Genomic DNA, 27,724 nt, shown 5'->3' with positions numbered 1-27,724 from the left:
CAATTGGTTCTTAATGCATAACATGTGTATAATTTAGGTTCTGGTAAAACAATAATTATTCTCAAAAAGCACTAGTAAAAACTGTTTTATTAAAAAATATAAAGTAAAATAATAAAATACACACTTTTTTTAAAAAACAAAAGAATTCTTTTCAAGTTATCACAATTTTTGACTTTTTTTAATTAAAACAATAGTCAATTTTTTCAACAAGTTATTTAAGAATCTTAAGAATTAATCAAGGCTCGAAATGTCGATTTTTAACAAACAAAAAAAGAATGATTCTAATATAAAAATGTCTCTAAAGTAACAACGTTTTACGCCCCTAGTTAAACCCAGCAAAAAAATTATTTAATTTACTCTTTATTACTTTCGTCGCAACTTTGTTTAACTGTCTTCATATAAGAATTATTATTCCTAAATTATCATAGAAAAAAAGAAACTCTTTTAAGCATTGTTTTGTTTTGTTTGAAGTTCAGTATTTAATTTAAAATAAGTATTATAAAGCAATTTACGTCATCGACTAGTACTATGTGGAAGATAGCCTATCGCGACATCCTGATAGACGCAATATGATTCAGTTCTATTGAGACAAATAAATGCTCAAAAAGCTATCGCGTATCGTTCACGTCGCACACGATAGAGGTCGCAATGTTAAGATACCTTTTTACAGTACTGTAGTTATAGACCCCCACATGATGAAAAGACCAGTGAACCAGTGCTGCTTGGTGCATGTAGCCATAAGAAAAGTGTTGCGTGAAACAAATAAATTTGATTGCATGCAACATTTTTTATCAAATTTTGCTGCATTGCAGGACTTAAATCCTAGAAACCAACATGTTTGAATCAGTCTGTAAAGAATTAGGAATTAAAGGGTAAGATTCGTTTAAGAAAAATGTTAAATTCTGTTAAATTATGAGTAGGGTATAAAAAAAATGGCTTCAAATGAGATAAAGTTGGAGAGTAAAAAAACAGATGCTGAAGAGGAAGAAGAGGATGATGATGATGATGATGATGAAGAAGAAGAAGAAGAAGAAGAAGAGGAGGAAGACGAGGAGGAACCAAAATTAAAATATGAAAGAATTGGCAATGCATTACTTGAGATTTTACGTGAGGATGCTGCCAGTTGTATGGCTGTCCATCCGAAGGTATAATTAAATATATTGAATAGGTTTATACATTATGGCTTAGTATGCATAAAAAAAATTTTTTCCTGCCCTATACTTTGAGCGATTTTACATTTTTAGCAATTTAATTTTTTTCTATTAGGGTATATCATGTATTGATGCCTATGGATTCCCTATTATATTCTCTGTAATAACTCACTGTTCCAATTCTTTTTGTTGGGAGCTCTGCTGTTACGTTAGGAGGCATATTTTTAATAGAGGGGTTTTCTATCTATGACATTTTATTATGTAGTTTCTTGCTCTTGGTACTCATTGGGGTGTTGTTCATATCCTCGACCATCAAGGAAATAACATTCGTAGCAAAGAATTTCCATCCCACACAACCACTGTCAACCAACTTAGTATTGACTCAGGTGGAGATTTTATTGCTAGCTGTTCAGAAGATGGACGTGTGGGTTTGTTTTACTTATATATTTTAAAGCATTTCCTAATGATTGTGTTTTGATGGTTTTGTTGATCTGTACCCTCTGTCTCGCATGATTTTAGGTTGTTATAAATGGATTATATACAGCTGAAAACAATATCCAGCATACATTTGACTGTCCCATCAGATCTATTGGTTTACATCCTGAATTTGGTAAACGTGGCAACCGGCAGTATGTAATTGGAGTTGGTGAAAAGCTTACAATGTTTGAAAAGGGTTGGTTACGAAATAAATCAACAGTTATACATGCTGGTGAAGGATTCATCAGATCAGTCCAATGGAAAAATAATTTTATTGCTTGGGCAAATTCACAGGTAATAAAAACGGTTTGAGTTTTATCTTTTCAGTGTTGCCTAAAGAATATATATGCAAGTCAAGCAATAAAGAAAAATTTTTTGCAACAATTTCATGTAATGATGCTACGAAGTATTATAAACAATTTTTAAATCCTGCAGAACTAAGCATGTGATGTATTGTTTTTTGTGAATTTAAAATAGATAATAAACTGGAAACGTGCCTGTTCTTGCTTTGAGATTATTTTTGAATTTGCCAGTAAATGAACAGTTGTGAACATATCTAATTTATTTTGTTTGGCATAATATATTTCTTATTTCCAGATAATTTCAGACCATGTCAGCATAAATAATTATTTTATTTTTACTAAAAGGGTGTAGAGGTGTACGACACAAGCACAAAGGAAAGAATAAGCCATATAAAACGAGATGATGGAAGGTATATATACAGTTTTTCTGTTTTCTTCACCATGTGACTTTGATGTTTTAATTAAATTTTTTTTTTTTTTTTTTTTTGGGGGGGGGAGACTTTTTCTTTTTTCTACCTAGCATAATGCTATACCTTGCATAGTATTTTATATTAAAACCTTCAAAAAGTATTTAAATATGCTATGAAATTTTTGTCTTATTTTATATCAAAACCATGATTGTTTTCATTAAATTACTAGCATTTGTAAAATATGAAACAAAAGGTCAAATGAAGTGTGTTGATTCCTAACAACAAAAATAAACAAGAATATATAGTCTCAATTTTTTTTTATTTTATAGAAAGTAGCGATTTCTTTACCAATTTTCACGTTATTAAATAAAGTAGTAAAATCGATTCTCCTTAATTTTTTTAAAGTTTTTCCAAAAATTTTCCTACTTAATTTGAACTTTGAAGAACCCCACTTTTCTTAAAATATTCAACTATTTTTTGAGTTAGATATATTTTTGTCAGTCAGCTAGGATAGCTACTAGCATAATAATATGTTTTTGCTAGGATAGAATGTGTTATTCTCTCTAAAATAAGTAATGTACTTGAGGTAAACACCCATAGGGGCTTATTCTAATATTCGTTTGTTGAGAATTCTCTTAAGGTGGGTTCTTTTTTAAAAAAGGGATAAAGGCTTAATCAAGTATTTGCAGTATGCAATTTTTAGTTCAATTTTCGTTTTGCCAAAGGTCACTGTATTCAGATGGAAAAGCCAACAGAGTTTCCATATATTTTCATTATTGGAAATGTTACAACAGCACATAAGTTACCGTCTTTTTAATGTACTTCCACATTTTTATTTTTCAGTCCACGAGATGATTTATTTCACTGTAACATTTGTTGGAAAGATGACAAAGTATTATTAATCGCATGGGCTGATAATGTGAAGGTATTGAGTACTCATATATAGTTGGTTTAATACGTTTTTGTCATAAAACTATCAGCATAATATTTTCAAAAACTTCATTATTCAATGTTTATTGTTAAAGGTATGTGTTGTAAAACAAAGAATGCCAAATGATATTCGTGACTTGCCTACACATTACGTAGAAATTGGTATGTATAAAAATTTGCTTGCAAATACATTTATAGCTGTTAAATTATTTATCATATTTAAAAGACTTGGCCATACGTGACAGTTAATTAAAATGCAATCAAATTAAATGAAAACGTTCACACTGGTAATGCCAATAAGGTGACATGTTATGAAATCAGATGAGCTATTTCATGAATGCAGCATGTAAATGAGTTGCGAATGTTTACAAAGTTCTGTATATGCGCAAGCACCTTCACAGGCAATGTAAGAAGGACCACACTAAAAAAATTGACTATTCCCTTAAATTTATAGATTTAAGGAATAAACGATTTAAAAGGAGTTGGAATTGGTTTTTCTTAACTATCATTTTCTCTTTAAAATCAGGTTTTAATTAGTTTAAAAAGTAGGATGCTTTTTTAACTTGATTTCTTTGATCGCTGCGGTCTGTTCTTATATTTCTCGCCTGCGTACATGCTGTTTGAAATATTTTTTTTTAAAAACAGTATTGTAATCTTTTCATATTTTAGCCACTTAATGTAAAACACATTCTACATAAGAAACCCAAGAAACATTGTGCCTTGTAAACTTGTGCTGCTTATTCATATTTTCAGTTTCGGTTTTCTTTTTCTACAATCCTGGACAAAACAGCTAAGTTCACCAACACAATTAGATGCATAAGCTATTTCTATATTAGATTTGCACATTTTGAATTGGTCAATGTTAAGATTATAATTAGGACTTAGGATCTTAGGTTATTTAACCTCTTGAAATGTGCTAATTGTGGCTGATTTTAGCATGGCCAGTTTTCACAAATTTTAGTGCCTTCATGTGCTCCAACATGGATTATTTTGGTGTGCGGGATTGCAAGGGATAAAACTAACAAATTTTAATTGCTATGTGCCTGGCCTATGGGTGTAAAGGTGCAAAAAGCAGCGACTTTGCAGCCTATTGACTGCTGGGCATTGGTCGTTTGACACTTTTGTCGACATTTGAAAAATAACGAAAAAACTGCATGCCACTCAAACTATTGCCACTTGGTCCAGCTTTATTTATGTTAATATAAAGATAAAATAAACCTACTAAAACATATAATGTACAAGAAATTGAATCTGTAAGATTAAAAATTATTAATTTTTAAAAACTTTTTTAGTTCACATGTTTCGTACTGATTTCTATGCATCTGGCATAGCCCCATTTGGTGAAGAAATAGTAAGTTATGATAATTATTAAAACCACTAACCTTTTGTCTTCTATACGGCTTCCTAATATTCTTCTTCCTCAGTAATCTTTTGTTCTGATAGTCTGTAATCTTTTTGATGGAATCCAACAGCTTCTCTTGCTTTCTAATATTCTTCCTTGCTCAATAATACTTTCATCCAATACTCATATGCAATCTTTCTTGTATAACACAACACCTTCTTAGCTATATTTGCGGGGTCAGTGATATTGTCTTACTCTTTGTACTATATGACAATAAATACATATTAACAATCTTCCCCTCTTTACTTTTTCTTTCTTTTTTCAGTTTGTTCATCTTTCAGTTCAACCAAATTTATTAACAGAATTGAATGGATATCCATATGCAGCTATATCCGAGTTAACAACAACATAAGTCATTTGACACATAAACAAAACAGGAACTTTAACCAATCCATATTGTGGCCAGTTTAACGAAATCAACTCCAAAATGGTTAGTATTAACAAAATAACAAAAATGTTTAAACTATGTACACATCTCTCCTCAGATCTCCTCTATTTTTATTTTTCTTGTTTGAGAACACCAGTTGCCAACGTAAAAAGAAGATAAGATTCTTGCAACCAATCAGCGATTGATGGTGCAATATTGAAAATTTCTTCGAATAAACATCAAATCCAATATATTTTGCCAGCAGCATCGATCAATTGCATGGTCTCTGGGTACCATTCACTACTTTTTTCAATTTTCTTGACTGCCACGAAATGAATCCCTCATTTGATTTTGGTGATTGATTTAGTTGATTCGCTAAGAAAATTAAGAATCCACCTTGAGACCCTTCTCCCTTTAGATTAGCAAATGATGCATCATGAAATACTAGAAGTTTAGCTTCCTCTATGTTTCCAACTGCCTTGAATTTCAATTCCACAGGTTCACACTTAGCTCTTTGTAACACTTTGTTGGCTCTTCGCATATCTGAACAGTGGCATCTGTGATGTTACGCATTAGTTCACAGCAATCAAAAAGAATGTCTTGAAGTGTCTGTGTAGCCAGCCAATTTAATTGTCCACTCAATACTCTCAAATCATGTTTTTGTTTCGTATTCAACGATTTATCTTTATCTTTGTGTTTATCAATGGGGAGTACTGTAATCTTTTGCAAATATGAATCTTGTGATACAATAATGCTCTCTTTTCTTTTCATTAAATCTAATCCCAAATATTGAAATGCTGTGTTGTGCACTGTACCAATTTTAAAGTTCTGATGCAATGGCAGTATCACATTGTTTAAAAAACGTTTGGTACCACCCCAACAAAAATCATCTACATGGGTTGTCATAATTCCATGTAGACGCCCATCTTTTCGATAGTAGAACAATCCTGCATCAAATTTACTACTGCAACTCCAAGCTTTAACAGTTCCTGCTTTACTCTGAAAACCATGTTCTAGATGCATCTGCAAGGCCATAGGCTGTGTTATTCAATTTCCAGACATATCCATCTTTCTGGAACTCTTTAGGTGGTTTAAGGTATATATCTTTTTCAATGGGTTTTCCTTGCAAAAAGGCAGCTTTAATGTCAATAGAGTTACAGTCCCATTCCTTGCAAGCTAAAATTGACAACATTAAACGTAATGATTCCTTTGTGCAAGTTGGAGAGTCTGTCTGAATTGGTTTTTCAAACTCCTCAAAACCTCGTGCACTAATCTAGCTTTCACAATTCTTAGTCCATTCTTAGTCTCTGTCAGAATCCATCTGGTGCTAATGCAGCTTTGCTTTTTATCTTCCACTTCATTAAAAACTTTATTTTTGATCCAGTTGTTCAATTCCTTCTCCTTGGCAGACTTAATCTCATTTTCATTGGCTTTATTCAAGCATATCAAAGCCTCTTGTGATGCCTTTTCAGCAAAATCCCACTCTTCAACCTTTGTCCAGTATAAATTCTCATTAACAATATTCAGCCAATTCCTATACTTTCCACTTGCTCTCCCAGCTCTTGAGTGCACAGTTCCTGTTTTCCAACCAACTTCTGTTTTGTATTTCACTTTATCTTAAACGTTTGGCATAATATTCTTTACTTTCACACTTGTCTTCAATAATAAATTGTTATTCTCAAATGAAGTATCCATACCTGTATCATTATTAACATCACTGTTAGTAATTGATGCTTCACTACTTAATTCCTCATCTTCCATATTTTCTTTCCAGTTTCCTGTTTGTGTTCATGGTCAATTTCCACTTCTACATGTGCTTCTAACTTTTCTTCTTTTAATCGTAGTCTGCATGGATGCATTCTAACATATGTTGATCCATGCTTCACTAGAACTTGCTGACTTTCTTGTCCTATCACAGTAGCCGGACCCTTCCAAGTATCATCAGATCTCCGTTTATAATATACTTTATCTCCTGTTACATAGCTCACACCTGTTGAAGCTCTTACATTATGTTTCAAGGCTTTTCTGAGCTTTTCAGAGGATTCAGATTTTATAAAGGCTTCTCTTGCAGCATGCAATGCGTTCAAGTTATCAGCAACTACTTAACTACTTGTCCTTCCTTCTAGAGTTGGTGGATCATTCATTTCCATAACTAGAAAATTGGGATAGCTGCCAAACACTAGTGGATTTGGTGAAAAGCCATGTACGTTTTTAAGGAATTCTTAGCAGCAACAGCCCAAGCCACAGCTGTTTCTAATGAATAATTAGGCTTGTCCATCATTTTACAGACTGTATTGCCAAGTGTGGAATTATGTCGCTCAACAAGTCCATTACTCCATGGGCTCTCAGCAGCTGTTAACAATATTGATGTTTAAATTCTCACACATGCTACGGTAATCCTCATTATCAAATTCCCCACCATTATCCACTAAAAACTCTTTAGCAGACCCAAATATGGAAATCCAGATCTTAAAAACTGAGTATTAATAATTTCTTTCCTTTCACTTCGAATAACACAGGATGCACTAAATCTGGTCAAGTGATCAACAAGATGTAACAACCAAATTTTATCACTATACAACCATTGTTTCAAATCCATGTCAACGCATTCATTAAATACTGTTGCATGTGATAACCCAACAATTGGTCTTGATTGATTTCTTCTGTACTTGATGCATGTATCACAACTATCTGAAACTTCCAGAATCATTTTTAAAAGGTCTGGGTCAGTTACATCAGCATTTCTCAAAAGCTGCTGAAGCTTGTCCTTTGATGGATCCACAAACTGTTTATGCAATTTCAGGGCCACTTTTTTTTTTCTTTAGTATCATCCAAATTATTCATCATCAGACATACTTGAGCAGAAGTCTTTTCAATTTCGCTACCCTCTTTGTTAATGGAAATACAATAATGTCCGGTGGAACTAAATTGGATCTGGTGTTCTTGTCCCAGAATTTTAACCTTGTCATTTTTAAAATCAATAAAAACTTTTGCATTCCTCATTGCTTGCTTACTAAATAGTAATGATAAGTACTTGTCTATAACTTCTGTTGTTATACTAACATATTTTTATCAAGCCAAGCAGGTATGGTGACACGTTTTGATGCTTTGATTTCTTTACCATCTCCGAATTTAAATACTGTTGATGATGGCTCTTCTTTGATTGATGAAGCATCATCGTCTGAAAGACTTTCTACATAATAGTTTAACCAATTCTGCCCGCAAACTGTTTTAGCGCAACCAGAATCCAATATTGCCATGGTAAATGTCTCACCAACAAGAGTTTTCATTATTTCTTCCGTATAAAATTGAAGTTTAATCTCATCACTCTTACTTTTAGCTTTATCTGGACACTCCCTAGCAAAATGGTAAATACTTCCACAGATGTAACATCTTGGACGATCACCCGATCTTCTATTCTCCTCTCTGTCACTTCGATTTCCACCGCTTCTACAATAATCCTTTAACCTATACTCTTGTGTTTCTCGTTGCCCATGATATCTCTGACGCTGTCTGTTCCACCCTCTGTCTGCATACCGTGATTGAGGAACCTTGCAGTGTGAAGCACCATAAAATGTCTCCTTGGAAGTACTATCTTCATATGCTTCATATGCATGATGCTTTACATCTTGTCCAATTTGTCCCTAAGTTTTGTAATACCATCTTCAGTTTTTAAATCTTGAATGTAAAGTTGTAAGGGAGTCTTTTTAGCCTTACCATCTAACGAAGCAAATACATCTAAAGCTTTCTTCTCATCAGCTAAATCTGTCAGTGCTTGCCACACTTCCAACTCCTTTTTCCAATCAATATAATTGGACCCATCTTTTAACACAGGTGGATTTTTGTAACTTGTTGAGGTCATAATATAGATCGTTCCAATTCTGCTACCATTGATAATTACTAAAACCACTAACCTTTTGTCTTCTATAAGACTTTCTACTATTCTTCTTCCTCAGTAATCTTTTGTTCTGATAGTCTATAATCTTTTTGATGGAATCCAACAGCTTCTCTTGCTTTCTAATATTCTTCCTGGCTCAATAATACTTTCATCCAATACTCATATGCAATCTTTCTTGTATAACCCAACGCCTTCTTATCTATATTTTTGGGGTCAGTGATATTGTCTTACTCTTTGTTCTATATGACAATAAATACATCTTAACAAGTTATCTTGTTGTTTTTTGCATAAAATTTTTAAATGTAGCAAAGTCTTGAAAATCATGCTACTTTATACTAATGCATCTGCTTTCTGTTACTTGAAAAATTTCTTTGTACTTTTTATTAATTTTTTAGGCTGTGTTGGCCTATTTTGTAAATAAGGAAGATGGTCAAGCACCTCAAAAGGTTTGTATATTGTTGGTCTGTCTGTAGGCAAACTTTAATTACGATGTTTATATAACAGACAACTTTTAAATATGGTGACTATCAACTTTTCCAGCTGACTATCAATATTACCAAAGAAGTTAATGCTTGAATAAGCATTTCTCAAATCACAATTCGGATCTAAATGCTGTCTCTATGAATGATTCTATGAAGAAGCATTAAAATTGTGAAATCGTAAATTGTTTGTATCATCTAATTCTGTAAAATAACTATTCACTAGGGATTAATAAAAAGTGGACTACAGTCCTCTGACATCACTGCTGGAAAGGGGTTTTCTTCTCTACAGTCCACAAAGTTTTCCTAATTGAATTCATATTTTTAATTAGAACTGTGACACTTATTACAAGATAAGGCAGGGTTAAAATTGCCTGATTGCAGTTTCTCAATAGAAATGCTGTTTTTTTGAGTTAATGAAGATTTTTTCCATTTTTCTTCTTCTCCATTATCTTTATTTGCATAAAGTTTGTCAAGAAATAATAATTTTTTTTGCCGTATTTAAAGTTTAAATCCTGACCAAAAACAAGCTGAGCTCTAAAAGTTAAGTATCAAAATCTAAAAAACAACTTTCATTTTTCCTGAAAGTTTGCTTTTCGGTACATATTATAAAAATCGTCAAATAAGCTAAAAAAATACCTTGAGACCTCTGAATTTTTGAAAATCGCTAATTTTTGGGAAAAAGCGGTTATTGTCAAAGAATATACCTTTTACAAAGAGGTTCGCTTGCGGAACATAACATAGTCGGAATAGATGTAAATCACTTCACTGAATTATTATCCATGCACTGGTGTATTTCTTAGAAACCTTGAATCTCGACCGAAATATCAAGTTTTTCCAAAATTTACTTTGAGATACCAGGTTTAATAAAATTTTCAAAAACAAAAATTGATAACAGGTAACAAAAAAATTAAAAAACATTTTTCTTAAAAGTTATTCTATTTGTACCAAGTAATCAATAATAATTAATCTACAGCTCTCCTAGACCACAACTGCAACGAGGTTAACTTTATTACATAGTATTCATTTTTGTGAGTCAACCTTATATTTCTAATTCGAGCTGTGAAAAAGTCGGATGTTTATTAATAGTTTTGGATTTACAATATTATTTTTTGTTTGTTTTTTTCCATTTAAGGGACTTGCACAAAGACCTCAATTGTTAGTTATTCAACCTCAAGGAATTGATAGTTATGTAGAAACATCCACTGATGCTCTATCAGTACGTGGTTTTGAAGAATACTTGTGCAACAACTATTTCTTAGGTAAATCTACTTTGGATAATAAGTTCCCTGTTGGCCCTAATCGTACTAGGATGATGCAGGAAGTGATTTACTATAAACCCTTTTTTGCATGAAAATTATTTTGAAAAAAACACTAAAAACATTTTCTTGATCATTATAGAATAACAGGCTTAAGTCATTAGATATGGCTGATCTGTAGTACTTGAAGAATTTTATTTTTAAGAATTTTTACATACCTTGTTCATGCTATATTGAGTTAAAAATTTAATTTAAAAATAAGATTTTGCTATTTATTTAGAACATGTCCTTGAAGAACAATTATTTTACATCGTTAGTCCAAAAGATATTGTTATTGCAAGGGTGAGTTGGAAGGTTAATTTTTTAAACATTTCTTCTAACTACATCTCTTTTTATATATATTTTTATTTTTTGTAATTTTAGCCTCGTGATATGGACGATCACATAACTTGGTTGCTTGAGAAAAAAGACTTCAAGGAAGCATTATTTAAAGCTGAGAAGAATCAGAAGTTGCTAAGACGTCATTCAGTTCTTGTGGGTATAGTTAAATTGTACCCCCCAGAATAACCTCTTCAGTTCCTATTAGTACTGCGAAGGGGGTCCTGCAAAGGGGTCCTAGTGCTTTAAAAGCTCCCATTTGAGCAAAAGATGTGCAAGTGTAATGTTATGTCATCAATAAGATTATTTTTTTTAAAACACCATACAATCCATAAAGTATGTGGAATATTCACTCAGTACGAAGAACACAAGAACTAACCCAATAATTGAAAATTTAAGAATGCCAGTATGAAATGAACTAGAAGGGTTTTAATTCTCACAAAATTCTCGCAAAAACATCTATAGATTGCATCTTTATTATATTGTTTACTGTTTGTTTGTGTGCCTATCTGTAAGCAAAAGTGGTAGCTGTAAGTAGTGAAAGAAGATTCCCATGAATTTTGTCCATAGGCTAAAACGACTTTTCCCGACAAGTAATTATAGGCAGTTTCTGTACTAGTTTCATGCAATTTAAATTTGTCAATGTTTACAGGGGACTTTTGGGATCCTAGGTTATTTAGTTAGATACAAACTATGAAAATGTGCTAATTGTTTCTGACGACAGCATGCTTATCCTCAAATTTCAAGGCCTTTGTGGACCCTGATGTGTATTATTCTGTGAAGAAGACATGTTAGAAATTGTGACTAGCACAATTTAAAGGCTGCAGACCCAACCTACTCATCTGAAAAAGTAGCATTACAAAGAATTCGCAAGTTGATGATTTTTGACAACTTTGCAAAATGGATAAAAATGTGTCAATATCTCAAAAGCTGGGTGGGGGATTGTGGGTAAAATATTAATTTTAAGCTAATATGTTTGTTTTTAGAGTATTGTGTCATTATTTGAGCATTGTTTTAATACTTACATATATATCATCTGAATTTTTTTAGAATATTGGAAGATCGTATCTGAATTTTCATGTTGCTCAAGGAAACTACAAAGAAGCTGCACTGTAATATTTCTGTTAATATTCTGTTTTAAAATAAAGGATAATAAACTTCTACTATACATCAACAACTATTTAATATTTAGAATGTGTGACAGGGTGCTTGGGAGTAGCAAAGAATTATGGGAAGAAGAAGTATACAGATTTGCAAAGCATCACAAATTAAAGGTAGTTAAGTTTAAAAGTTTCTTTTATTTTTGTTTTTATAAAGCAAAAAATTGCAAATAAGACTCTTTCTGAGATTATGCTTTTAAGGCTACACAAACCAAAACAAGTTATTCACTTTATTGTTTATGTTGCTATTTAATTTGCTTGTTTTTCTTACTTGCCTTTCTCTAATCAGCACATAAAATGCATAAATAATGTTTTTTTGAGGACGACCAATTAAATGGCAAAAGTAAACGGCCATGTTCAGATAACTGGCCATGCTATGATAAATGCCCTGAATTTACTATCAAAAATGCTAAATCATAAAATAAGATCAAAACAATAAAAATCATAGTTTAGCTTAGTTCTAAATACCCTTATTTAGAACTAAGCTAAACTATAGTTATCTTCTATCCACTATAGTTGTCTTAATTTAAGATGGCAGGAATAAAAGAAATTCACTTGAAGAAAGGAAATTTATTTTTATTCAGAGCAGCCCTTACATACGTAAAATAGAAACAAAAGCTTCAGTAAATTTATTTATTCCGCATATGTTTTTTGTAACAGATTTACATTTTCAAATTTTCAAGTCCTCAACATATACAGTTTTAAAAAAATCCCCCCCTACCTGAATAAATGCTCCAGGTAAAGTTCAATTTTTAAAATAAATGCCCACATTTTCTATTATTTATGGTGTTGTTTACACTCTACATAAATATTTATTGACTGATTAGTTTTGCAGCGACAAAGGTTTGAAATAACAACGTAATTTTGCACTTCTATTATTTACTGCCGTTCTATTCTCCTCTCCCCCCTCTATTATAATATATTTAAAACTACTTTTTGTACTGAAGGATTGTATAAATTCTTCAACAGCAAGCGTTAACTAATACTGTTTTTACAAGACTATTTACATTTTAAATCAATGGATGACATAATAAATCAGCGCAACAAAACATTAATCATTTTGCAGGAAATCCGTTACTCATCATTCGTTCTCTACATCTTCCTGCTTCACACACTGATCCTATTCCACAAAACAGCATGCATTTTATATCATTGCTGCATCGTTCACACAATTTCTTATTGTTTGTTAACAATTCATTTAATCCTGTCATGTCGATTTGTGACACCTAAAAGAGAATGGAGAGTTAGGCTTGGAAGTTACCATGGTCAACATAATGAATATGATGAAATAAAAAAATTGACTCGGCTGCTTAAAGAAAGATTCTAAAGAAATAAGATTCTAATCTTAAGAACTTGTAAGCTTTTCATGAAAAAAATAACTAGTTCTACCTTGTTGATTGATTTTCCTTCTACCATAAGCAATGTAATTGAGACGAAGATGACAATTGTTTTGACCAAAGAAATGTACATGGCTCTTTTCCAATATAAACTGAAGCGTCTGTTATATGATAACCAATTTGTATCTTTTAAAGTTCTTAAATTATAATTTGAGATGCATTTTATACATTTCTGTACATAATAAGAGAGGGTAGGAGGGACCTACATGTTTTTAACATTTTTTTAATAATATAAAAATAGGAAGATAAAGTAAAAAAAGGTTGAGATGGATAAGTTGTGTCAAAAGTGGGTGGGAAAAAAACGTGCTGCAGATTACCACTTCTTTATTTTAAACTTTACACAAAAGATTTGTAACAATGTAGCAATGTGAATTGAGACTGAGGTAAGTTTGAACAATTAATACAAAGAAAAACAAGCACATGTTTTCTGATCAATTCCGTAATTCAATTATCCAATTTTTAAACGGAATGTTTTTTTTTGTTTTGAAAGAAATTATCTAGGTGTTAATCTAAAGTGTGTTTAGCAGGAACTGTTTAAGGAACAAACTTTTTGGTATAGTCAATCATCTTTTGTATTTTTAAACTTTGAAGATTTGTGGGAGGGGAATAGTTTGCATGTCAAAGGCAAGTGTTTAAAAGAGGAAGGTATATGGATGTATTTTATTTTATATCATACAACGAGCTCAATACCTCAATAAAATGCACACTTTCCTGTTTATTTTTTAAACTACAATTCTGTAGTCACTGCATTATAAAGTCAAATTATAGTGATTTCAAAAAGGAAAGGGGTTACATTTTTAGGGGGAAATGTACAACTATCATGGTCGAGAATTTGAGCACATTTGGTTGCCAAAACTTAACCAAGAAATGAACATTGACATACCATCAGTATACCAACCTATCACTACTTATTGCAACTAAGTCTGAATCATTATCATACTAAATATGTGATTTGTTCCAATTTGGTCACATTCTGTCTTGATTACTTGGTCACCCGGCTCTTATTTTTCATTGTTTTTGTTAGTCCAATGATCTAAGCTACTGTCTGAAGTATTGGCTAGCAAAGCATTTCTGCAATGATTTATTTAAGATTTTAAGATGTTTGTATGACAGCCACAGTTCAAATCTTGCGTCATTGTCTACGTTGAGCATTGTATAAATAATTTCCCTATCATACTGTAATGCAACGTTGTAGTCCTGCATGTATTTAAAGTGGTTTGTAAAATATTAAATATAGTGTATAATATATAGTATATATATATAAATATTATTTTTTTATTTTTTTTTACTTTTTTGGCCACTGGCTGCTTTACATATTAACATTTCTACAAATATGACTGAGTTAATGCAGAGTTGCCACGTCTCCTATAAAGTCATCAATTATCTAAAATTAGATTTTTAACAACTTTCTTCTTAAATCTCCTTAATCTTAATTTTATAAAACTATTTGGTAAAAAAAAAATGCAACATGGGTACAGCTGTCTTTCTTTTTTACTTATCGAATCACCTTTAAAATCTCTTCAAATATGAGGAGAAATTTGAAAATGTCCTCAAATCTTTATGGCAATATTGCGGTAGAGAGACGATTGAAAGCCAACTTTGACTGTATTTATATCTTTTCTTGTATATGTCTTGTACATATATTTTTAAAACAAAAATGTTGTGTAATTTGTATGCAGTTGTTTTAAACTAAAGAGTCTTTTTTTTTTTCCTTTAATGCAGCATGCAAATAAAACAAAAATAGTAAATTATGTTTCAATGTTTAGGCCATGCTTTCTTTCCCAAATATAAACTTTTTCATTGATTGAATCGTTGACAACTAAAATTTTTTTTCACAAAAAGATTTATCATACTATCTAAAAGAAGAACTATTTTTTGTAAAAGAAAAAGCTTTATTATGAGGATTTTATGTCTAAAAAAGGATTTGGACGCACATTTCCGTTAGTGTACGTAAATAGCTCTACGATGGAGAGCAATGATGCGCGAGAGTGAGTAAGTGAAACAGCAAGGTTCGTATTTTTTTGTTCTGATGTATGAAGGAAGAGTTGAATTTTACTTTTGTTGTGTAAATTTTAATTTTTGTATTTTCTACTAAAAATGCCAAAGTTGCTTCCGTATGGTGCTCAAACCACTGAGACGTTCACTGTTGAAAAAATTCTTTTTATGGTTCTGAAGGTAGTAAATGCAACCAAGAAAAATTGCGCAGAACGGTGGTTACACGATATAGATGCTCGGTGAAATGGTGAATCATTTGCATTTGGAATGAATAAAGTTGTATACTTTGATTGTGACAAAAAAGATGAATTAAAAGGATGCCTATTGGGGAAACTATCAACCTTACTTGTTTTGAAAACATTTTACATCTTTGAATTTTTTTTGATATCTGCGATGTCAAATACTCGCAGTATCTGATACGTTGAACAAAGACTATCAAAATCTTTTAGTAAGTTAAGGCATGGAACATCTTCCAGTATTTTTTACAGTAATGTTGTGAACTCCAAACACACTTGCATTCTCCAACAATCATGAATTCGTGGATGTTACACTTTTACACTGTCTAACCTACTCTAAATTATCACGTCCTCATCGTCTGATTCTGTATGTTTTACGAGAAACCGTGAATGAAGTACACGGTTAATTTGAGAAAATCGCAGAACTTTAATAAACAAAAGAAGCCTAAATGACGAACATTTTTCCACAGTTTAGTTAGATTGTATACAGCGTTTTTAAATATCATTTAATAAGATTTTTTTTACCTTTGTTGATGGTGGGTGGTTTAATGGTGGTTGCTAAATATTTTGGTCGTTGATAAATAATTTGTTCGTTGATTTGATTTGATTTGATTTAATGTGGTTGTGAAAAAATCCAAAAAAATAAGCTTCAATATAACGCTAGCTAATGAGAGTGTGCAGAAAAAAAAAAGATCGTAAAGCTAATATTTTTCTTTCTTTAGAAACAATTATATATTTATTTATATTTTAACATAAAACAATTTCTGACAACAAAATTGTCATCATCCATTCACAGTCCACTTTATTTTGGAGGACTTTCTTCGTCGTCGATACAATGACCATCCAAGCATACATGGGAAGGTGAGCAGTAAGCCAAGCACTCTGCAGTGATGCTGCATTCTCCACAGACTTGTCTTTTACTTCTTAATAACGCATTTAAAGCTGTCATGTCACTGTTTTGTACCTGCATAAAAATATAAAATATTTTAAAATATTAGTAGCTACACCACGTCATGTTGCGTGATAGAAGTTATTGCAAAATTTCCAACAGTTAAAAGCGAAAGCTGTTTAATAAAAATAGAAAAAAATTTCTAATCCTAGGTTTGTAATCAGGAAATTGATTGTTACATTCAGATATTTAATGTATATAAGGTACTGAAGTTTCAAGCCATCTAGTAACTTCCATCAAGCGCTTAAAAATACCACATGTGCAGGTACTAAACCTAATGCGTGCTGTCAGAAAGTTTATTGAGAAGGTTCTGTTAATAACGTCGATTTATTTTTCATCATAAAGAAATTAAATTGAAGCAATGGTATTATTGATAATATTCTGTTACCATTTCTGGAGCTTAAAAATGAGAAAAGATTCTAATCTTAAGAACTTGTAAGCTTTTCATGAAAAAAATAACTAGTTCTACCTTGTTGATTGATTTTCCTTCTACCATAAGCAATGTAATTGAGACGAAGATGACAATTGTTTTGACCAAAGAAATGTACATGGCTCTTTATAATATAAACCGTCTGGTATATGATATCAAAGTTGTGTCTTTTAGAGAAGTGTTTTCTTAAATTATAACTTTGTATAATTTCAGATGCATTTTATACACTTCTGTACATAATAAGGGAGGCTCGTATATTTATCAACATTGTGTCTTCCCTGTGATGTTGTAAAATTGAGGAGGACTAAATAAAAATGCTCCACGTAGAATAATTGTTGTTCTAAGTTATGTTAAAAGGAGGTGTGGCATAATTTTTTATAATGAAAGATTTTTAAATGTAACGTAATAATTAAAGTATAATAATTTGGATTATTCACCTTTGGCAAGTTTAATTTTAGACCTCCCTCATCATTGATCACAAAATATAATTTTTTACACAAATTCAGACTCTTGTTGAGTATCTATTGATTCAATGTTGTATTAATTTCTGTGATTTGAAAATGTGACAATGTATTCTAAAAATATAAAACTCTGAAATATGTAATTGATAATGAAGGGAGGTATTGATTTCTGTTAAAACAACAGGAAAAAAATATAGCTTAGTAGGATGAGTGGGTGATACTTCTCCCTTTCCTCGCTCATGTGAAAATGTTAATTAGATGTCCGATTTTTTTACAAATTGAAATAATGTTGTCTTAAATCATTGTTACCCTCGTAAATAAAAATGACTCATAAATCATTAAAAAATGTTATTAATATTTTTTAAGAGCGGTGGGGAGTCAAAATCGTGCCGAACTGTTAGCCAGAAATTGAAAAATCTAAAAAATTAAATTCCCTAAAAATGCTCCACCAGACTTTAATGTGGTAATGTATTTTTGCACTGTGTTTAGCAATACTCTGATGTTCTAATTCGTAAAAAGTTATATCGAAAATAAAAAAACAAAGTTAAACTATTATTTGTGGGGGGGGGGGGGGGGGGGAAGGGGGGACTCGTCGATTTTGGGTTTCGTCTTTAGGGAAGTGTAGTACTATTACCACCCCTATCGAATTCAACAAAAAAAAAACGGTATGACTATAAATCTGGCAAAGTAACTAAGAAAAATGAAAAACGTGCTTTGACTCAAAAATTATGTTGACGTCATCATTTTCCCCAAAAAAGCAACTTTTTTAGTTATATTTTGAAATGTTACTTTATTATGTCAAGAAAATTGATAAGGAAAAGCATGTTGAGATCAGAAGGGATGTTAGAAGTGTTATAATGAAGAAGATAATAAAAAATTTCAACCAGCTGTGAAGAAATGTAAAAAAAAAAAGATTTAGTAACAGAGAAAAATAAAATTTACTGGTTTTCTCTTTTTTCTAAAAAACGCAATAAACATGAAAATAGTTGCGATTTTGCGGCACTATAACTTAGATTGTAGATGGCAAAAAAATGTCATGTACTGCCAACTAAATTTTAGAACAAAAAAAGAATAGTTTTAGGTTAACAATAGGTAAATATGTGATAAAATAGAACACTATAGACTAAATGCCAAATTTCTTGTTTTGTTTTTTTGTTTTATAAAAAGCGTAAGTTTTGTGAGATTGATCGAACAAAGATGAGTTGGAAAATAAATTCTAAATCTTTTCCACATTTTATCGTTTTTTTCACATTTATCGTTTTTGCCACATTTTATCGTTTTTTTCACATTTATCGTTTTTGCCACATTTATCGTTTTTGCCACATTTATCGTTTTTTTCCACATTTTACCTTTTTTTCACATTTATCGTTTTTTCCCACATTTAACGTGTTTCTTCATAATTTTATCGTTTTCTCTGTATTTTATCGTTCTTTTTTCACCTTTGATCGTTTTAGGCTATTACTCCATACATCCCTTACCGCAATCCAAAGTTAGATAGTACTATTTACGAAATGGTGTTAAACGAGTTTCTGCAAACACATTATCAGGTAGGGCAACCAAATATGACCAAACAGAATATCTTGGTTGATAATGCCTTCTACAGATAAAAAGAAATTTTTAAACAATCGAAATAGTTTTTGTATCACTTCGCATTTTGTAGTAAATATTACTTTTAGGGATTTTACAACTTGATTAGAGATTGGCCAACCGATTTGTATCGATCACAGACGATTATCTACTCTTTGCAGGTAAAATCCTTTTTCTGAATTTAAAAGATCAATCAACTCGAAAAAGGAGATCCTTTGGTCAAACCATACTTCATGCTTATTGTCATGTTAAATCCTAATCGATTTTCATCTTCAGTTGCCAAAACTGCTAATATTTTTATTAAAACTTGTAGGCAAAGATAAAAGAGGAACCAAAAAAAGCAGTGTTACTTCAATCCTTAGCAACATTGTAAGTTGTATCTGTGCTTGAACTCGAACATATATTTTCTTCAAACCTTTTAAATGTAAATGCCGTTTGCATAAAGACTAAAAAGTTTGATACTTCCTTTAATTTGATGTTGATTATAGTGCAATGGTAACAATATAGTTGGCCTTATAAATGAGTGACTGGGTCATGGACATGGTTCAACCTTTAGGAGCGTGCGTGTGACCATGTATGTGATGTATTTAAATATTGGGTAGTTACATTTTATTTCAGGTATGCACACGAGAAGAAATACGGTGAAGCGTTACGAATTTATTTAGAGTAAGTGAAACACTACTCTGATTTAAAAAAACTCGTGTTTCAGTTGCTTTGTAACAACTTTCGAAGTATATTGTGAAGGAGCAGTTCTAGTTGAAATATTAATGTTGAGGAAATGAGCTATTCTTAATAACGCAGTTAAATCGATACCTTTGAAATTATTTCAATAATTCTATTGTTACTATTGTTATTTTTTTGTACAATTTAAGTATTTAATACGTTAGAAAACGAATTTGTAAATTAGTGTGATCATGCTAACCTGTGAGTTGGCGAAAGCTCACTTTCAAAAAATAAAATAAATGGATATGTCAACTTGAATAGTCATTTTCTTAACATCAACTCTTGAAGTATTTTCTATTTATTATGTTTAGACAATCACACGCTATATTAGAAAAATAGGTCTCGCTAAATAACACATTGAGCTTTGCCATATTGTAGTTTCCTGAGTAGTATATGTCTGCTTCACATCGTTGCATTAAGACTTCTCTCTAAGAGAGAGAGAGAGAGATGTGTGTGTACTCACAGGTCACAGGGATTGAATTAACTTAAGTAAACACACACTTTTATATTTTTCCTGATATGCTTTTAGATGAGGTAAAAATTTGTCCTGATACAATAAGAAGCAGTTAAGTGCACAAATTTAAGCAGGCATAAATGATGAATTTCGCGAATAATTGTCAAATACGCAAAGTTTTATGTTCGTACAACCTTTTTGTGACGTTTGTGAAAATTCTGTTCCGTCTTACGTAATTGTCAACATAAAGCTGTGTTGAACCCCAATCATTAGACACGTGGGTTTTTTCGAGTAAATGTCACTTGAATAATACTAATACATGAGATGTTTTATTTAGACTTCGTCACAATGGCGTGTTCGAAATGATATATGAACATAAATTACTTGATTACATTCAAGAAAAGTACTTGGAGTTGATGGAAATTGATAAAGATGTGAGCCTTCGTTTTTTAAAAATGTAAATTTGAAGTTGTGTTCACTATCAACCAACAACTCGTTGAAATCGAGTGTCAGCTTCTCTGATTACTCTTATAGAACAAAAATATCAAACAAAATATCACCCATCTTAAAAGAACTTAAAGGAACTCGCATTATTTGATTTCCACCCATGTTTCCGCCCATGATGGGCGTATAATAATAAACGAAACTATTTCCAAAAACAAACTAACTTGCTGTAAATTACTTTTTTGATTTATAGAACTTAATTTTTCAAACTATTGTATCTGTGTTTTTCTTTTTTTCAGAAAGCCACTGCAATGTTTGTTGAGAATATGGAAGATATTCCTGTAAGTACATCGAGTTTACAAGTCTCGTGCGTAGCATTCAAATTTGAAAATATAAGTTAGTAACATCGCTGAAGAACAAAGCAAAATTGTGAGTTCTACATACTTAAATGCAATTGTGGCATCGTTTCGTTGGCCCGAGCGGTCATTTAATTGTTTTTGGAGTCTTTTTGAAATATTTTCAATATTCTGTACATTTTTCGTACGACTGCCTCTCTGTGTCTCTCTGTTTCACAAATAAGATGAATACTCGCATTCTCCATCTATCTGTTAAGGGATATATGACTATTGAAGGATAGATGATGTTGAAGATAATGATGCTTAAATGCTTCACTATTGTATCGTAGCTAGCTTGTCATTCGTTTTGTGTCTTCTTTGCATGAAAACAACATGACATGCATGATGCCAGATTGGTATGGTTTTGAAGAACATATACACGTATTTTTTATTATTTTTGTATGTAGGTTGAAAGCGTTGTAAAGCAGTTGAAACAGAATAAAAAGCTTTTGCACCAGGTAAGCAATAAAAATAAAAACACGACAAGGGTTGTTATTTAATCTGAAAAGCTTTTGGGTGCGTTTTAAAGAAGAGCAGGAACAAGTATCACATGATGATGTATTACTGTTTGCCGGCCATCTTGTGTTTCAAAAAAATGTTTGGCCTTAATTCGTGCATGTTAAATACTAGCGACATATTTTCGCGCATGTTAAATACTAGCGCGTTTTTTTGTGCATCCTAAATACTAGCGACATTTTTTTGCGCATCTTAAATACTAGCGACATTTTTTTGCATCTTAAATACTAGCGACATTTTTTGCGCATGTTAAATACTAGCGACATTTTTTCGCGCATCTTATATACTAGCGACATTTTTTCGCGCATCTTTAATACTAGCGACATTTTTTCGCGCATCTTAAATACTAGCGATATTTTTTGCGCATCTTAAATACTAGCGACATTTTTTGCGCATATTAAATACTAGCGACATTTTTTGCGCATGTTAAATACTAGCGACATTTTTTGCGCATCTTTAATACTGGCGACTTTTTTTTTCGCGCATCTTAAATACTGGCGACTTTTTTTTCGCGCTTGTTAAATACATGCGACATTTTTGATTTTAATAGCATTTAGGTGAAAAGTTAACGTCTGAGAAAAAAATCCGTAATCCTTCGCGCGATTTAATACTATGTTTATTTCACATTGATTAAACTTCCGTCTTGTGTATAAATAAAATTGCACGAAAGTTTAATTAATCTGTAAGCTGAGGGATCAGATTTCGATTCCGTAAAACTGGCTGTAATTAGTTAAACATTTATCAGTATGATTATGTTCTTATTATAAATAGTGTTTTTTATTTCTTTGTCTTAATAAGGCTGTAATAACTAACGCCTTCCCCTTTTTTCAATATAACGCAATGATTTCACCATGTGTCGCATATATTTTTTTTATTCACTTAGTATTTAAATGGACTGTTCATAAAAGATCCGCAAGCAGGTCAAGAGTTCCACAACCTGCAGGTATTGTTTCTGTCCACCCACCACTCGTGTCCAGACTCCTGATCCTCTTTTTTAAAAGGGATCGCATCAAATTATTTTCTTGTTTTAACTATTGTATGTTTTATTTTAGGTTGAACTATACGCCGAGTATCAAAAAGATCGCCTGCTGTCATTTTTACGCAACAGTAATTACTACCAACTGGAAAAGGTAAGATCTGCTAACGAGCCATATGTTTTGTGTAAAAAAAATTGTACACTGTATATGGTCCGAACCCCCATGTTTTTTTATTTCGTATAAACTTAGCGCACACCTCATAATTTTATGGCGTCCTTTGTATTTAAATTCTGCTGGAAATCTTCTTTCTCCAGTTAATAACACCTTTCGTAAACGCTATATTTCCCTAGTTGCGAACGTCAAATACGCTATTGTTTCGCCTCATTGCGAACGTCAGATACGCTGTTGATTCGCCTTGGTTCAAACCTAAAATACGCTATTGTTTCTCTTCGTTGCAAGCTTTATATCATTTATACACGCTTCTGTTTCGGTTAGCTTTCAACGGCGACAACTTTTACGGTGTAGTGTCGTTAGCGTGATGTTTTTAAAGGTTGTGTTGTTTGCTAGCTAACGTAGTTTGTTCAACTGATTTAATTTGTTAATATGTGGCTGTTACCATAGTAATACTAGAGAATTTTGTTCGATTTTTACAATTTAGGCTTTAGATGTTTGTGAAGAACGTGGTTATATACAAGAAATGGTGTTTTTGTTGGGTAAGTGCAAATATTTAATGCTTTTTTATTGTATCCCCCTTTTTTGCAAATCTATTTAACCAGCTTTTTAAAGGGCGTTACAAAAGTTAGTATCATTTGATTAATGCTAAAACGGGGGTTAAGTGAAGCTTTATTGTTAAGTTGTGTAGCTTATAAAAATCAGCCAGTGGAGTAAATGTTTTGATTTGCGTGCTAAGTAAAGGCTACCTGTAGTATTACTTTAACAGGTGTGTAATGTCATTTAAACATCTATGCCTTACGTATAGACATACAATTTCAGCACCGATAAATGTTAAACCCCCTGTATTACTCTCGCAATTAACGCATAAATTGCGTATACACATGCAGTACGCTGTCTCTAAGTCAAGTTCAATCATGTCGCGCCTTGTTCGTTTTGTAATTCTTAGTTTAATTTCAATATCTCAAACTGCGGCTCTTAAGTGCAATGGAATGACTGATTTATGCGACCTGGATATCTCACAAGTAACATTGGCTGGAAGTCATAACTCAGGAGCTGGTTTTGATGGTATTTTGGACTACCACACACCAATTGGTAAAGTGGATGCACTGAGCTGTTTTTATCGCAATCAAAAGTTGTCATTCAAACAGCAGTTGTCTCTTGGTGTGCGGTATTTTGATATTGACTCGTGTTGGGAAGACAACTACAAACCGAACAGCGCGTGGATATGTCACTCGGGTGCGTATGGTGGCTCTATCAAGAAAATGATACAACAGATTGATGATTGGATGAACGAACCAGCCAATAGGAATGAAGTTATAGTGATTCATTTTAATCGGGATTTCGACCGTACGGATTCAGATAAAACCGGCGCAGATATTATTAAACAACTTAGTGACAAATGGGAGCCTTCTAACAAACGGCTTGCTGCCGGTCAGTTAGCCATCGAAACTTCTGTTGGAAGAAAATTAGGTGAATCCATCAAAAAGAACCAACGTATCCACATAATTATGCATACTTCGTTGAGTGGATCGTACAGAAAACCTTGGATTATCTCGCAATGGAATGTCGGATTTACTTGGACCAGCATGACATTTTTGGCATCATCAGGATGTAAAAACTTAATGAATGCTATGGGCGAAACACGATGTAGGAAGGAGGCGTCACATAAGTTTGTTCGTTATGATATGTATCTCTCCTCCGGTCTGTGTGTTGATGATCTTGCATCGGTGTGCAGGAAGTACATTAAAACTGGCGTGGAGAAGTGCTTCAAAGGTACATACGCAAGACGAAGAACAGTTAATTTTATTGTTGTGGATTATGTGGGTAGTGAGGTGATCAATGCAGCTGCTCAACATAACAAGCGAAACATTAAAGTATATTTAGGCAGAAGCGTGTAATTTATCTTGTACTTAAAGATTGCTGATTACTTCTTTGCTTTTTTTTGTCATGTTTTGTCATCCTGGCTTTTCTAAACCATTTTGGATTTCTTTTTGCTTATACAGGCACTGTTGATTGGGTTTAAAGACCATAGCTGCATGATATTCCAATTTTTCTTTTTAACATTCTCGCCGTCGTTATTTTGCCTCGATTTTAGACATTTATTTATTTATATATAATGTCGCAATTTAGTTTAAGCTCTCAAGCTCTCCACCACTGCTTGAAGATTCAGAGTTATTTTCCAGTATAGCTATTTCTTAGAATTTGAAATGGCGTAGTTGTATTGCGTTTACAAACAGAACGTGCGGCTTACAAACCTGTTCACTTAACGAAACCGCCTAAAAACGTTGTGTTGTTGACAAACAGCCCGGCGAAGCGTTTTTAAACAGGATACCATTTACAACACGGATAGAACAGTCCCAAAGTTCTTTAGCATCTCGCTTTTTTGTTCGTATTAATGACCCTTGAAAAATAAATATAAATATGAGGGAGAATGAAAATGAACTAATCCTGAATTTTGGACCGTCTATCGCTGGTCTAGTTAATTTATTTTTTTATTCAGGTCGCATGGGCAACAACAAAAAGGCGCTATCATTAATTATCGATAAAATGAACGATATTCAAAAGGTATGATGAATTTAAGAAGCCAACTAATTTAGGGGTTGACTAACAAAATGAAAAATAAGTGTCACACTGAACACGCTCTTAATATCACAAGTAAGTTAGTTTATATCAAGCTCTATTCTTTTCAAAACATTCTATCAAAAACACGAACGAACATTAGGTTCAATAAACATCAAACCAAAACCAGATATGGGTTTAGAAAGATTGTTTTAAATTTACTTCCAACCTATTCGTTACCGTTGTAGATGCGCCATCATTTTCATATCATCATCTCTTTTATGTAATCTTCATATCATCTCCTTCATGTCATCTTTATATCATCCTGCTTCATGTAATCTCCGTTGTGTCATCTCTACTTTTTAGTGCACGTCCTATCAACGATGCAATTGTTGCCGGTTTGTCAAATTTTAGACCTCTGTTTTAGGCTATCGATTTTGCTAAAGAAGAAAATGATGAAGATCTGTGGTATGATTTGATCACTCAGTCTTTAAACAAACCAGGTATTCTTTGATTGTAAGCTTAAGACTTTACGAAAAGACGAAAAATGCATGCATTCGCATTTCGAGATGCTAATATGCGAAGCGTGTATCTTATCTGATCTTGAAACTTTTTTTCGTTTAGCTTTCATCAAAGAATTGTTATTCAATATTGGTACACATGTTGACCCGCAAAAACTAATAAAAGTAAGTTCAACGTTCATCAAGTTGCATGCCGGGAAGGTTGTCAAATAACACACAGAGATCTACGCATGCGCACCGATGTGCAAGTATCAGACTATTACGATATTTTTAAGTTTCTGTCGTTGATCAGTGTTCACTTTTTATAATGCTGTCGAAGTGTGCAAGCATACTGATTCTCATATATTAAAAAATCCATTGTATTACGTAGCGGTACTGAAATAACAAGCCATGTTCCTTTTAGCGTATTCCTCCTGGTCTCAAAATCCCGTCACTGCGAGATGCACTGGTAAAGATACTTCAAGACTACAATCTGCAGGTCAGCAGTTTAAATTACAGTTACTAGATAAAAGAAAACAAAATGTAGTTCCCACATTGACAGTGGTGTCCACATTTGTAGAACGGTTCTAATACGCAACCCAACATTCAAAGTTCTTGTCACTAATTTTAATTTAGGTCTCCCTGCACGAGGGCTGTAAAACCATACTAGATAAAGATAGGTAAGCGGTAGCCATGTTTTTCAACATCAACGCTTCGTAGAATGTTGTTGTTGTGTAGTGGAAAGCAAGAAAGGGAAATCGAGCTCAGTGTTTTTTATGATTTTTTGTTAAGGATGTATAGATCATCTGACTATGCAGAACTATTGTTTCGTTTTAGTGTTGCGTTGATTCAGAAACAAGTGAAATGTCAAACAAGGGGTTATGTAGTACGAGGTAATTTTTTATGTTTTTTTATGTCACTTGTGTTGTTTCAATTATAGAAGTTGTAAGATAGGATAACTTAATGAGTTCTGTGACTTTTAATATTTTTTTTCGTAGACAACCATAAATGTCAAGGGTGCCAGGGCGAGTTAATTGTCGACGGTGAGTAGTCCAGTCTTTAAATCTTTTTTGCTAGCATTCGGAGCTGCATTCCGCATGAGTATACTTTTTTTATGAACAAATGTTTAAAGACCTGAAAACAACATGCCACTTCATGCTCCAGAATAGTCCAACTGCAAATTTAAAATGCGTTTAAACTTTTTTTATAAAATGTAAAAAAGCACTTCGTGGTGACTATAGTTGCTTTCAGCTTCAATGAATTACAAAAACAGTCTGCTTGGTGTGACGCGCAGTTTCTAAAAGAGGAAAAAGAACCTTTATTTTTTATTTGTTTCAACGTTAGCGTTATATCTATTTTTAGACAGCAGAAATGCTAGCAATCTTGTATGTTTTCACTGTCAACATTACTTTCATGACTATTGTCTTCAACAAGCCAGACAAGTGGTAAGCAAAAAAAAAAATATTGTGAACTAGTAAATCTAATTTTTCTATTGATAGAAAGGTTTTCATTTTTATTTTTGTTCATTCTTTTTTAGGAATCTTTCTGCCCCATCTGTGCATCGAGTAAATCTTCCACGAGAAAAAAAGCTTTGCGTTAGCCGATTTTTTTTTTACAATTTTTGACATGGTTTGGCTGTATAATTCAATTTTATGCTATCTATAGGGTTTATTTTTTGACCCTGTTTTCTTAGTCAGTAACTTATAGTGCTAAA

At 32.4% G+C, this 27,724-nt stretch overlaps 2 protein-coding genes across 2 annotated transcripts; both read left to right on the top strand.

The window, feature by feature from the left end:
* Positions 1-906: 906 nt before the first annotated feature.
* Positions 907-27,724, top strand: LOC130621578 (vacuolar protein sorting-associated protein 41 homolog). The gene is made up of 32 exons (XM_057436883.1): positions 907-1,145; positions 1,417-1,575; positions 1,671-1,922; positions 2,276-2,340; positions 3,184-3,265; positions 3,366-3,432; positions 4,563-4,621; positions 9,333-9,383; positions 10,552-10,678; positions 10,956-11,017; positions 11,099-11,209; positions 12,104-12,165; positions 12,246-12,327; positions 19,136-19,228; positions 19,358-19,429; positions 19,582-19,637; positions 19,887-19,934; positions 20,783-20,879; positions 21,189-21,230; positions 21,692-21,742; positions 22,684-22,743; positions 22,853-22,930; positions 23,436-23,490; positions 25,452-25,516; positions 25,938-26,013; positions 26,135-26,196; positions 26,435-26,509; positions 26,647-26,690; positions 26,848-26,903; positions 27,009-27,053; positions 27,373-27,455; positions 27,548-27,724. The coding sequence occupies exons 1-32, from the start codon at positions 933-935 to the stop codon at positions 27,608-27,610; spliced, it is 2,613 nt and encodes an 870-aa protein (XP_057292866.1). The 5' UTR covers positions 907-932; the 3' UTR covers positions 27,611-27,724.
* LOC130621580 (uncharacterized) lies at positions 23,818-24,887 on the top strand. The gene has a single exon (XM_057436884.1). The coding sequence runs from the start codon at positions 23,833-23,835 to the stop codon at positions 24,847-24,849; it is 1,017 nt and encodes a 338-aa protein (XP_057292867.1). The 5' UTR covers positions 23,818-23,832; the 3' UTR covers positions 24,850-24,887.

This window comes from Hydractinia symbiolongicarpus, chromosome 12, assembly GCF_029227915.1.
Source record: "Hydractinia symbiolongicarpus strain clone_291-10 chromosome 12, HSymV2.1, whole genome shotgun sequence".
Classification (NCBI taxonomy): domain Eukaryota; kingdom Metazoa; phylum Cnidaria; class Hydrozoa; order Anthoathecata; family Hydractiniidae; genus Hydractinia; species Hydractinia symbiolongicarpus.
The sequence above is the reverse complement of the archived record's forward strand: the minus strand, read 5'-3'. Positions and strand labels throughout refer to the sequence as shown.